The 13,750-nt window shown below is 47.7% G+C and overlaps 1 protein-coding gene across 7 annotated transcripts in view; it reads left to right on the top strand.

Moving 5' to 3' along the window:
* The window catches only part of JAK1 (Janus kinase 1), a 127,606-nt gene that overhangs the window by 101,521 nt on the left and 12,335 nt on the right, over positions 1 to 13,750 (top strand). For all 7 annotated transcript variants that reach the window (XM_073544686.1, XM_073544683.1, XM_073544684.1 and 4 more), the window contains 8 exons: positions 4,831 to 4,918; positions 5,212 to 5,339; positions 10,914 to 11,049; positions 11,236 to 11,387; positions 11,835 to 11,985; positions 12,081 to 12,175; positions 12,266 to 12,458; positions 13,016 to 13,140. In XM_073544686.1, the coding sequence (XP_073400787.1) occupies positions 4,831 to 4,918; positions 5,212 to 5,339; positions 10,914 to 11,049; positions 11,236 to 11,387; positions 11,835 to 11,985; positions 12,081 to 12,175; positions 12,266 to 12,458; positions 13,016 to 13,140 (1,068 nt within the window). The remainder of the gene's footprint in view (positions 1 to 4,830; positions 4,919 to 5,211; positions 5,340 to 10,913; positions 11,050 to 11,235; positions 11,388 to 11,834; positions 11,986 to 12,080; positions 12,176 to 12,265; positions 12,459 to 13,015; positions 13,141 to 13,750) is intronic.

The following is a 13,750-nucleotide window of genomic DNA, read 5'->3' as shown; positions in this document are numbered from 1 at the left end:
AAGGCTCCAGAGGTAGATCCTCCAGTATCCCGGATAGCCTCTAAAACGGTGCTCTCTCTGCCAGACGGGGCATCGCTCAAAGATCCTACTGACAGGCAGATTGAATCTCTGGCTAGGTCTATCTTTGAGGCATCTGGCGCCTCTCTCTGCCCTATTTTCGCATCTGCCTGGGTGGCGAAGGTCATTTCCGCTTGGGCAAAAATTCTTCGCAGAGGCATCTTAGCGTCAGCTCCTCGAGACGAATTGGCAGATCTTGCAGATCAGATTAACCAGGCGGGAAAATACCTTTTGGCCGCCTCCTTGGACGCGGCCGGCTGCGTAGCAAGGGCTAACAGCAACATAGTAGCTGTACGCCGAGTCCTTTGGCTAAAGTCATGGAATGCGGACACTACTTCGAAAAAGTCGCTTACCAATCTGCCATTCCATGGCTCTAGGCTCTTTGGAGCAAAGCTGGATCAGATAATTTCCGATGCCACTGGAGGTAAAAGTACTTCGCTTCCCCAGTCTCGACCAAAACGTCCCTTCAACAAAAGGGGGTTTCGACCATTCAGGCCCTTTCGTCCCTTCTCTGCCACGGAGAGAGCCACTCAACAGGATCGGCCGCCTGCCACCAGGGAGCGGGATCAGAGGAAACCTTCCTACAAACCCACTCCTCGCTGGAGATCTAGAGGACAATATTCCAGATCTGCAGGAGCCAATTCCGGCAGATTTTCGTCTAAGTGACGGGTCATCCCCACCTGGAATTTCTTACAGGGTGGGCGGCAGACTTTCCTTTTTCGCGGATGCTTTGCTGTCCGCTTGGGTCAGAGAACTCGTCGCATCCGGTTACAAAATCGAATTTGCTTCACTCCCGAACAGACGGTTTTTCCGGTCTTGGCCTCCGCGACAGCGGGCCCAGGTTCCGGGTTTTCTGCAGGCCATTTCCTCCCTTCTTTCCGCCGGAGTCATTGTTCCCGTTCCCTCAGACGAACGGTTTTCCGGGTTCTACTCCAATCTCTTTGTAGTCCCGAAGAAAGACGGCTCTCTTCGTCCAATTCTGGACCTCAAATTGCTCAATCGCCACGTGAAGATTCTTCATTTCAGGATGGAGTCTCTTCGGTCGGTGATTGCTTCCATGGAGCCCGGGGAATTTCTCTGCTCGGTGGACATTCGGGATGCCTATCTGCACATTCCAATATGTGTGCAACATCAGAAGTATCTTCGATTTGCGTTTCAGGGAGACCACTTTCAGTTCACAGCTCTCCCTTTCGGCCTAGCTTCAGCGCCCCGGGTTTTCACGAAGGTGATGGCGACCGTCATGGCCATCCTTCGCTCCAGAGGGATCCTCATCATCCCTTATCTAGACGATCTTTTGATCAAGGGTTCGTCTCACCAGGACTGTCTCCGGAGCCTTCAGATAACCCTGGACACTCTCAGCCGCCTAGGTTGGCTGGTCAACAAGGAGAAGTCCATTCTGATCCCCACCCAGCGTCTGACCTTTCTGGGTATGGAATTCGACACGGAGCTAGCCCGTGTTTTTCTTCCAAAGGAAAAATTTACAACTCTGTCCAAGGGCATCAGAACTCTCAAGAGGCCTGCTCCCATTCCCATTCGGTTCTGCATGAAGGTCCTGGGGAAGATGGTGGCCTCCATGGAAGCAGTGCCCTTTGCGCAGTTTCACCTTCGCCCCCTCCAGCTGTTTCTGCTTTCAGCCTGGGACAAGACCACGAGGTCCTTGGACCGTCCTATTCGGCTTCCTCTCAGAGTGAGGCAGTCTCTCACTTGGTGGCTACGGCCAGCGTCAGTTCTCCAAGGGAGGTCCTTCCTTCCGCCTCAGTGGCGAATCATCACCACCGATGCGAGCCTTCTAGGATGGGGAGCCGTGTTCCATCAGAAAGCGGCCCAAGGCCGCTGGAAGCCACAGGAGTCTCTCCTTCCAATCAATCTTTTGGAGATCAGGGCAATTTTCCTGGCCCTTCTTCACTGGCAGCCCCTCCTCTCCGGCAAGCCGGTCCGTATTCAGTCGGACAACGCCACGGCCGTGGCGTACATAAACCATCAGGGGGGCACGCGCAGCAAACAAGTAATGTCAGAAGTGGCCAAGTTACTACGCTGGGCAGAACGTTACGTTCCGACAATCTCCGCCGTCCATATTCCAGGGGTGGAAAATTGGGCAGCCGACTTTCTGAGTCGCCAGGGCCTAGCGTCCGGCAAATGGTCCCTGCACCCCGCGGTTTTCTCTCAGATATGCGACCGTTGGGGCACCCCGGATGTCGATCTCATGGCATCTCGGATGAACCGCAAGGTGCCGCAGTTCGTAGCCAGGTCCAGGGACCCTCTAGCCGTCGCATGCGACGCACTGGTGACTCCGTGGTCCCAGTTTCAACTTCCGTATCTGTTCCCGCCTCTGGCATTGATCCCTCGGGTGGTCAAAAAGATAAAATCGGAAGGCGTACCAGTGATTCTAGTCGCTCCAGATTGGCCAAGACGGCCTTGGTACGCGGAACTGGTCAACATGCTCGCGGACGTTCCCTGGAGGCTTCCGGACCGTCCAGACCTTCTCTCGCAAGGCCCCCTTTACCACGAGAATTCTCAGTCTCTGAATTTGACGGCATGGCCGTTGAGACCGCAATTCTGAAGGAATCAGGTCTGTCCAGTCAGGTTATTCAAACTATGATCAGAGCCAGGAAACCAGCCTCTTCCCGCATTTACTATAGGTACTGGAAGGCTTTTTTCCGTTGGTGCGATGATAAAAGAGTCTTCCCAATGTCTTTTTCTATCCCGTCTATCCTGGGGTTTCTTCAGGCTGGGTTAGACGCGGGTCTGTCCCTCAGTACGCTCAAGGGCCAGGTTTCCGCTCTCTCTATCCTCTTCCAAAGAGAGCTAGCTTCTCTACCACAGGTCAAGACCTTTCTACAAGGGGTTTCCCACGTGGCTCCTCCTCATCGTTCGCCAATAGACCCGTGGGATCTCAACCTCGTCCTTAGCGCGCTCCAGAAGGCGCCGTTCGAGCCTCTCCAGGACATTCCTTTGTCCCTTCTCTCTTGGAAGGTCACCTTTTTGATCGCCATTTCATCCATCAGAAGAGTTTCTGAATTGGCGGCCTTGTCATGTCGTTCCCCTTACCTCATTCTCCATCAGGACAAAGCCGTCCTCAGGCCCGTTCCTTCTTTTCTTCCAAAGGTGGTTTCCGCTTTCCATATCAATGAGGATATCGTCCTTCCTTCTTTTTGTCCGGCTCCATCTCATCCTCTTGAGAAGTCTCTCCACAAACTGGACGTAGTTAGAGCCCTGCGTGTCTATCTTGCCAGGACCTCTTCCTTTCGTCTGTCCGATTCCTTGCTGATCATTTCTGAAGGTCGCCAGAAGGGCCTTCCGGCTTCCAAATCCACAATCGCTCGCTGGATTCGTTCTACCATTCTGGAAGCGTATCGTCTTCAGGAAAAGCGGCCCCCTCCGGGAGTAAGAGCTCATTCCACCCGGGCTGTGGCGGCTTCGTGGGCTGCTCGTCACCAGGCCTCAGCCATGCAAATTTGCAAGGCTGCAACCTGGTCATCTTTGCACACCTTCACGAGGTTCTACAGGGTTCATACCCAGGCTTCGTCTGATGCTGTGGTTGGTAGGAAGGTTCTGCAGGCGGCGGTGGCTCACCGGCCGACCTGAGCCTTTCGGTTACTTTCGTTCCTTTTTGCTGTTCCCACCCTTGGGACTGCTTTGGGACGTCCCATGGTATTCTGTGTCCCCCAATAAGGCGATAAAGAAAGATGGATTTTTGGTTCTTACCGTAAAATCTCTTTCTTGGAGCCTTCATTGGGGGACACAGCACCCTCCCTGTTTCAGTTGTACCGTGTTGGGTCTTAGAGTCCCTTGTTGGGTTGGTACATATGGTTCGAGTTTTTCTCGTTGCTTCTCCTACTGCTTTTTCACCAACTGAGGTGCTTGGTGCCTGTCGGTGGGTGTATACTGCCGGGGAGGAGCTAATTTTCTTGTTTTTGCATAGTGTCAGCCTCCTAGCAGCAGCAGCAGCATACACCCATGGTATTCTGTGTCCCCCAATGAAGGCTCCAAGAAAGAGATTTTACGGTAAGAACCAAAAATCCATCTTTTATTTCTTTAACAATATTGATTGTTTTTTTGTGGAATGAGTTGCAAATCTGAGTGGCGCCATTCTTTTTCCGTAAAATGTACCAAAAAAGCAGGAAAGAGAAATACACGTGTAGTAAAATAGCATAAAGGAAGCAACTCCGTCATTACTATTTTGGGTTTGTTTTCACGGTGGAAAAATAATCTAACATGAATTTCCAGGTCGGTAGCATAAAGTCCAATACTAGACCTGGACAGTTTTTTTTTTTTTTTTTTGGCAAGCTGATGTTTTAGTTGTGTTTTGTTGCATTTTTGTGAGATGTGCTGCTTTACGGTATTTTACCATATAGGTTAAATAATTTTGAATATTTTTATTTTGATTGGATTTTCACAGATGTTGCTGAATTTTTTTTTTTTTAATTTTTTTATGTTTCGTTTTTATCAAATGGGGAAAAGTGCATGGATTCAAATTTTTCATTTTTTTTTTTAAATACTTTTAAAAAGATTTAGTGTTTTGGGGGAGGGTCCTTGAACTTGAGATTGTCTGATCCAACATGGTAAACCCATCAGCACCCATGACCATCTCTCTCGGGGGCACATCGCTCTGTTCCCCCACCCCTTCCTCCCCCACTTTTTCTGTAATAAAAACTTCTGCAACTTACTAAGAAAACATTCACACCTGCTCGTACACACAATACCCGGACCGCCAATTATTTATTGTGTTTGCGTGTGTCTTCATTCTACACTTTTTCTCTTTTTATTTCTCAGGCATTTTTTGAGACTGCAAGTCTGATGAGGCAGGTATCCCATAAGCATATCGTCCTGCTCCACGGCGTATGCGTGCGAGATGTGGAGAGTAAGTGAGCAAATATATATATTGTACATTGCTGTAATGTAAATTATTGTGTTCCAGCCTCCCCAGCTTTTGCAAAAGTACAACTCCCAGCATCCCCAGACAGCCAGTGGGAGTGGTAGCTTTGCAATCATTGCAGAGCCGCAGCTGTGAATGGAGAAATGAGTCGATTATTTTGCATGAGCCCAGTTTTGCGGCTGTGCGGACGCCGTGCATTGAGACTGTAGCGATGTGACTGAGATGAGAAGCAGTTCTCTTTTATGAAGCGCAGTCCTTCATATTACTTATTATTTCAGATATCATGGTTGAAGAATTTGTAGATTTCGGCCCGCTGGATCTGTTCATGCACCGAAAAAGCGAATATCTCACGACTCCGTGGAAATTCCAGGTTGCCAAACAGCTTGCAAGTGCCCTCAGCTATTTGGTGAGATCCTCTATCCGTGCCAAACATTGTCAAACGCCTGTGTGTAATTGCATTTTTATTAAAGGGGTTGTGCAGGTGAATCCTCCGTCTGGTCTGACACCTGACGTGGAAAGACACAACTGTCTGTGGGCTGGGATAGGTGGCGAGTCAGTGGTTTGATGCTCAATAATAGGGCAGCAACCCATTCACAATACTCTGGGAACATTAGATGGCTGCTTGACAACTGTTCCTGAAAAACGTAAAAAAAATTCCACATTACGTGGTAAAGTGAATGACGTCATTCGAAACTACAACTTATCCCCCAAAAAACAAGACCTTATACTGCCATGGGGGATTGGAGAATGAAAAAACTCCAACTTCCACCATGCCCGGGCAGCCTGCACAGTGATCATAATAATTGTTGCATTTGATGACTTTTTCTACGTTGCTGCATTAAGATACTTAATCTTCAGCGAGTAATTCTGTAACATGAGAGCGATCGATATCACTATTAATCTCCCTCTTTGTGGCGCTGACATCCTTTTTCCGGTGCCTCCACGCTAAACGGCTCCATTAAATCACAGACCAAATGCAGTAACCGCAATTAGTGGCTCTTCATTACCGCGGCTCCTATCCCATTAATCCTCATTGTCCGTCGCTCCCTCCTGACAGACGCAGCAGATTAAGTCTTAAATATTTTATTATTTCTGTGTTGATTTATTATTACCAGAAAATCTGATGTCTGCAAACGGGAAAAGACCCAAATATATTTGTGCGATGTTGGAGCACATTCACTGCATCTCCCTCCAAAGAGGTTTACGGTATACCCTAAATGTTTATACCGTAAAGGTTTCCGTCACATCCAAGGGTCTCTCCCCATTGTAGTCTCATAGAAACAACGTGAGAATCTTCATGCAGGGGTCTCCCCTGTACATCTCATCAAGGAAGATTTGGGGGTCTTACAAAGTGATGTATTGTACAGTGACTGCAACATGTTCAATGAAACCACAAAATCTTAACATTCAAGTGTTTCACTGTGGATATTTCATTATTATCTTGTTACTCTTACATTTTATCACCATCTGCCGTCAGCCAGTTCTGTGATTACTGTTTTTGATTATCATATATATATATATATATATATATATATATATATATATATATACCGTATTTCTCAGATTATAAGACGCACTTTCGTTCCCCCAAATTTTGGGGAAAAGTGTGTGTGGGGGGTGTCTTATAATCGGAATATGTGTGCTGTAGAGGAGGGGGGGGGCGCGGCTCTGGTGTGGTGTCAGGGGGCTAGCTGAGGGCTGCAGAGACAGCAGGAGGTCCTCTTCTCCCGATATTCACTGCACCCGCTGTCCATCACCTCAGTGCTGAAGCCGCGCAGAGTTGGTAGACAGGGGAGCAGCGCATATTACATGTGCCTGCACTCTCCCCCCGTCACTATAGTCACCTACCGATGATGGCTCCTGCTCCCAGCTCCCCCCGTGGCTTTCCTGTGTCTGTGCTGAGTTTGCTGTCATCCTCCTCCTGCAGGGCGCGCGCAGTAGCTGCTCATTCAGGCAGTTTGTCTAGCTTCAGGACCTTCCATGATGTGACCAATAGGAGTAGGACCTGCGGTCCCATGACTCCCTGTGTGCACTGTGAGTCACGTGACCGCAGGTCTTCTTGGTCACATCATGGAAGGTCCTGTAGCTACAATGAGCTGCCTGTATGAGCAGCTGCTGCCACATGCCCTGCAGGAGGAGGATGACAGCAGACTCGGCACAGACACAGGAAGAGCCACGGGGGGAGCTGGGAGCAGGAGCCATCATCAGAAGGTGAGTTAACTGTTATTTTATCATGTGCTTGCCAGCAGGGGGGAAATATAGGGACGTGGGGGGGACACAATGTGTGCCAGCAGGGGGGGATATAGGGACGGGGGGACAATGTGTGCCAGTAGGGGGGAATATAGGGACGGGGGGACAATGTGTGCCAGTAGGGGGGAATATAGGGACGGGGACAATGTGTGCCAGTAGGGGGGAATATAGGGACACGAGGGCCGTGTGCATACCAGCAGGGGGGAATATAGGGACGCGGGACCGTGTGCATACCAGCAGGGGGGAATATAGGGACGCGGGACCGTGTGCATACCAGCAGGGGGGAATATAGGGACGCGGGGCCGTGTGCATACCAGCAGGGGGGAATATAGGGACACGGGGCCGTGTGCATACCAGCAGGGGGGAATATAGGGACGCGAGGCCGTGTGCATACCAGCAGGGGGGAATATAGGGACGCGGGGCCGTGTGCATATCAGCAGGGGGGAATATAGGGACGCGGGGCCGTGTGCATAACAGCAGGGGGGAATATAGGTACGCGGGGCCGTGTGCATACCAGCAGGGGGGAATATAGGGACGCGGGGGCCGTGTGCATACCAGCAGGGGGGAATATAGGGACGCGGGGCCGTGTGCATACCAGCAGGGGGGAATATAGGGACGCGGGGGCCGTGTGCATACCAGCAGGGGGGAATATAGGGACGCGGGGGCCGTGTGCATACCAGCAGGGGGGAATATAGGGACGCGGGGCCGTGTGCATACCAGCAGGGGGGGGAATATAGAGAGAGGGGGGCTATGTGAGTGTCAGCAGGGGGGGAATATAGTGACCGGGGGGGCCATATCCAGGATGGGATGGGCGGGGGGCTATGTGCCAGCACAAAGGGGGCAATGTGTCAGGATGGGGGTTTAGATACCAGGATGAGGGCCATATACAGTATATGATTTGAAAGATGGACACTGGCATTATAATACACACCTCCACTTAACATAAGAATTTTTTTTTCTCTTTTTCTTCACCAAATTTGGGGGTGCGTCTTATAATCAGGTGCGTCTTATAAAGTGAAAAATACGGTGTGTGTATATGTATGTATGTATGTATGTGTGTGTGTGTATATATATATATATACACATATACACTCACTGGCCACTTTATTAGGTACACCATGCTAGTAACGGGTTGGACCCCCTTTTGCCTTCAGAACTGCCTCAATTCTTCGTGGCAGAGATTCAACAAGGTGCTGGAAGCATTCCTCAGAGATTTTGGACCATATTGACATGATGGCATCACACAGTTGGCGCAGATTTGTCGGCTGCACATCCCTGATGCGAATCTCCCGTTCCACCACATCCCAAAGATGCTCTATTGGATTGAGATCTGGTGACTGAGGAGGCCATTTGAGTACAGTGAACTCATTGTCATGTTCAAGAAACCAATCTGAGATGATTCGAGCTTTATGACATGGCGCATTATCCTGCTGAAAGTAGCCATCAGATGCCTGTTCTTAGCTGAGAGGAGTGGTACCCAGTGTGGTCTTCTGCTGCTGTAGCCCATCTGCCTCAAAGTTCGACGCACTGTGCGTTCAGAGATGCTCTTCTGCCTACCTTGGTTGTAACGGGTGGCAATTTGAGTCACTGTTGCCTTTCTATCAGCTCGAACCAGTATGCCCATTCTCCTCTGACCTCTGGCATCAACAAGGCATTTCCGGCCACAGAACTGCCGCTCACTGGATTTTTTTTCTTTTTCGGACCATTCTCTGTAAACCCTAGAGATGGTTGTGCGTGAAAATCCCAGTAGATCAGCAGTTTCTGAAATACTCAGACCAGCCCTTCTGGCACCAACAATCATGCCACGTTCAAAGGCACTCAAATCACCTTTCTTCCCCATACTGATGCTCGGTTTGAACTGCAGGAGATTGTCTTGACCATGTCTACATGCCTAAATGCACTGAGTTGCCGCCATGTGATTGGCTGATTAGAAATTAAGTCTTAACACACAGTTGGACAGGTGTACCTAATAAAGTGGCCAGTGAGTGTACATACACACACACACACACACACACACACACACACACACACACACACACACACACACACACACACACTTGTGGCCAATAGTATTGACACCCCTGCAATTCTGTCAGATAATACTCAGTTTCTTCCTGAAAATGATTGCAAACACAAATTCTTTGTTGTTATTATCTTCATTTAATTTGTCTTAAATGAAAAAACACAAAAAGAATTGTCCTAAAGCCAAATTGGATATAATTCCACACCAAACATAAAAAAGAGGGTGGACAAAAGTATTGGCACTATTCGAAAAATCATGTGATGCTTCTCTAATTTGTGTAATTAACAGCACCTGTAACTTACCTGTGGCACCTAACAGGTGGTGGCAATAACTAAATCACACTTGCAGCCAGTTGACATGGATTAAAGTTGACTCAACCTCTGTCCTGTGTCCTTGTGTGCACCACATTGAGCACAGAGAAAAGAAAGAAGACCAAAGAACTGACTGAGGACTTGAGAAACCAAATTGTGAGGAAGCATGAGCAGTCTCAAGGCTACAAGTCCATCTCCAAAGACCTGAATGTTCCTGTGTCTACCGTGCGCAGTGTCATCAAGAAGTTTAAAGCCCATGGCACTGTGGCTAACCTCCCTAGATGTGGACGGAAAAGAAAAATTGACAAGAGATTTCAACGCAAGATTGTGCGGATGTTGGATAAAGAACCTCGACTAACATCCAAACAAGTTCAAGCTGCACTGCAGTCTGAGGGTACAACAGTGTCAACCCGTACTATCCGTCGGCGTCTGAATGAAAAGGGACTGTATGGTAGGAGACCCAGGAAGACCCCACTTCTTACCCCGAGACACAAAAAAGCCAGGCTGGAGTTTGCCAAAACTTACCTGAAAAAGCCTAAAACGTTTTGGAAGAATGTTCTCTGGTCAGATGAGACAAAAGTAGAGCTTTTTGGGCAAAGGCATCAACATAGAGTTTACAGGAGAAAAAAAGAGGCATTCAAAGAAAAGAACACGGTCCCTACAGTCAAACATGGCGGAGGTTCCCTGATGTTTTGGGGTTGCTTTGCTGCCTCTGGCACTGGACTGCTTGACTGTGTTCATGGCATTATGAAGTCAGAAGACTACCAACAAATTTTGCAGCATAATGTAGGGCCCAGTGTGAGAAAGCTGGGTCTCCCTCAGAGGTCATGGGTCTTCCAGCAGGACAATGACCCAAAACACACTTCAAAAAGCACTAGAAAATGGTTTGAGAGAAAGCACTGGAGACTTCTAAGGTGGCCAGCAATGAGTCCAGACCTGAATCCCATAGAACACCTGTGGAGAGATCTAAAAATGGCAGTTTGGAGAAGGCACCCTTCAAATATCAGGGACCTGGAGCAGTTTGCCAAAGAAGAATGGTCTAAAATTCCAGCAGAGCATTGTAAGAAACTCATTGATGGTTACCGGAAGCGGTTGGTGGCAGTTATTTTGGCTAAAGGTTGTGCAACCAAGTATTAGGCTGAGGGTGCCAATACTTTTGTCTGGCCCATTTTTGGAGTTTTTTGTGAAATGATCAATTGTTTTGCTTTTTTGCTTCATTCTCTTTTGTGTTTTTTCATTTAAAACAAATTAAATGAAGATAATACCAAAGAATTTGTGTTTGCAATCATTTTCAGGAAGAAACTGAATATTATCTGACAGATTTGCAGGGGTGTCAATACTTTCGTCAACAACTGTGTGTGTATATATATATATGTATATAATATTTATCTTACAGGAAGATAAAGACCTGGTGCATGGAAACGTCTGTACAAAGAACATTCTTCTGGCCAGAGAAGGGATTGATAATGAGTGTGGTCCATTTATAAAGCTGAGTGACCCTGGAATACCCATAATTGTACTCACAAGGCAAGGTAAGACTGCGTCGAGCTGTGGCTCGATGTTAGAAAATATGTGTGCATTTCACTCTTGGTTTTCCAGTTTATGGACCACTATTCCCAGCATGTCTTGGCAGTTATCAGGGATGTTGGTTGTCCTCAGTTGCAGCAAAATATAATAGTGTCTTGTCTTATATCTTCTATTGTCGGATTACATTTCAGAGCGTGTGGAACGGATCCCCTGGATTGCTCCAGAATGTGTTGACGACTCCAGAGTATTGAACGTTGCGGCTGATAAGTGGAGTTTTGGGACCACCTTGTGGGAGATCTGTTTCAATGGAGAGGTTCCTCTGAAGGACAAGACTCTGGCAGAGGTATGGAGGGTGCAGAGAAGGGGAAGCCGCAACTGCTGAGCAAGGAGTAGAAATGGTGCAAAATCTGTGGCCACCCAACGGGAGTCCTGAGAGCCAACTCCTACCTGACGGCATCTGCAGCTCTTATGATTAGCCGGACTAATGCAACGTCACGTGTCATTCCTTAATGGTGATACCGTGCAAGGCCGGCTAATCAAAAGGAGAGAAAGTGCATGCTGTGAGGTAGAGGCTGTTCTCAGGGTTCCCATCCTGCGACTATAGCGTACAGATTTGGCTGATGAACCGGGTTGTGTGAATTGAATGGCACCAACTCTAGCAGGGAACTGTTTCATACTGTTTTAGGGTTTATTTTATTTGCTTTTTGTAGCCTTCATCATTATTTCCAAGTCGTCTTCCTTGCTGCACTCATCTCTTTAATCTTGTCTGATGTTTGTGCCTTTATTCCAGAAAGAAAGATTTTATGAAGGCAGCTTCAAGCTGACAGAACCATCGTGTGTGGAGCTGGCCAACCTGATCATAAACTGCATGAACTACGATGCCAACAGACGACCCTTCTTCCGAGCGATAATGAGGGAGATCAATAAGCTGGAGGAGCAGAGTGAGTGCCGGTGCTCAGAGCCGGGTGTCACTACGCTTATAGTTCTCACGTTCTTCTTTGTCTTACACCCGACACTGAATTTTCTCTTCTCTCAGATCCTGACATAGTGTCAGAAACCTCTCATTCTGCACAAGTTGATCCCAGTTTGTTTGAGAAACGGTTCTTGAAGCGCGTCCGGGACTTGGGAGAAGTGAGCGTGGCCTCTTGGGTCTCCTTCCACAATTGGCTGTAATCTCGTGCTGTCCACACACAACTCATTCGTCTCCTCCTTATCTCGCAGGGTCACTTTGGAAAGGTGGAGCTCTGTAGATACGATCCAGAAGGCGATAACACTGGAGAGATGGTTGCTGTGAAATCCTTGAAGCCGGGAACGGGAGGAACCCACATCTCTGACCTGAACAAGGAGATCCAGATTCTGCGCAATCTCTACCATGACAACATTGTGAAATACAAGGGGATCTGTGCAGAGGACGGTAATGATTATGGGTCACGTGTCATTATGAACCAGATATTAACACAATGTCCAAAGTAAATTGATCAGCATGGTGCATTTGTTTATTCTTGATACAATGAAGGACACCGTGACAAAACATGACAAACCCCATAATTGTTAATGGGGTCTGTTGGGTACCCTTTGGGTCTATCACGTGATTGATTCGTCCCTGGGATGGAATTTTATTTAGTGACACACAGATTATAATTTATTTAATCTGGATCCTAATGGTTTACACTGTGGTGACTAAAGTCAGACCGATGATTGGTTGTAAAAGACGTCAAAGAGCTGTAAATCTGCAAATTTCAGAAGTTGTGTGCCAAGTGCTCTGACACACACACAGATCTGAAATCATGTATGCTTCTCATTATGAGACTATAAAATAATGCCTACATGTAGCAAATCAGCAGATGAGTGTTGTCTGATAATATCGGCCCATCGCACATACAGTAGTGTCTGGTCATGAGCGGTTTTCCAGTCTGGACTGTGGCTTATTCTAATTTGTCTGGTTGCTTATACCCCCTCTTGTTTTTGTAGGTGGCAGCGGCATTAAATTAATCATGGAGTATCTTCCCTCCGGAAGTCTGAAGGATTATTTACCGAGGAACGTGAACAAGATAAACCTAAAGCAGCAGCTTCAATATGCCATTCAGATTGCCAAGGTATCGCGCTCTGATCCATCACCTTCTGTATGGCTGTAGTTTACTGGGAGGTCTAAGGACTCCTGATGTACATGGAGAGCAAAAGGGGTTGTTCCTAACGATCGATGGGATATGCGGAGCCTCGTGTAAATGGAGCGAAGGTCGAGCGTGCCCACCTCCTCTCCATTCATTATCTATGGGACCACTTGAAAATGCCAAACGCGGCGGGATATATTTCTCTCCTGTTCTAATAGTTTGTTGCTATGTGTCAGTGCTGATAAATGATACAGATCTGGAGTATAGGATATTGTGGAGTGTCTGCACTAGATAACAATGTAACAAACCTTCAGTGACAAATATGTTTGTACAGGTTTTTCACCCTTTTGGAGAGCAAGTGGAAATCTTGAAAAATATTAGTAAATTAAAGCAAAGTATTAGAGCAGCCCAGCTCCATTCACTTCTGTGGGGCCGACCTGTTTCTGGAAAAAAAAAAAAACAGCCATGTTTTTCTCATCCTGGACGATTTCACCTCATTTAGATAAAAATCAATTCAGGGATCGGGAACGGACTGCACTTGTACATTAGAGTAATGGACACCATACACATTGGATAAGTCAGCCAAACCCACCTA

This window comes from Dendrobates tinctorius, unplaced genomic scaffold (assembly GCF_039654945.1).
Source record: "Dendrobates tinctorius isolate UK_male_01 unplaced genomic scaffold, ASM3965494v1 ptg000138l, whole genome shotgun sequence".
In the NCBI taxonomy this organism is placed as follows: Eukaryota; Metazoa; Chordata; class Amphibia; order Anura; family Dendrobatidae; genus Dendrobates; species Dendrobates tinctorius.
The sequence above is the reverse complement of the archived record's forward strand: the minus strand, read 5'-3'. Positions and strand labels throughout refer to the sequence as shown.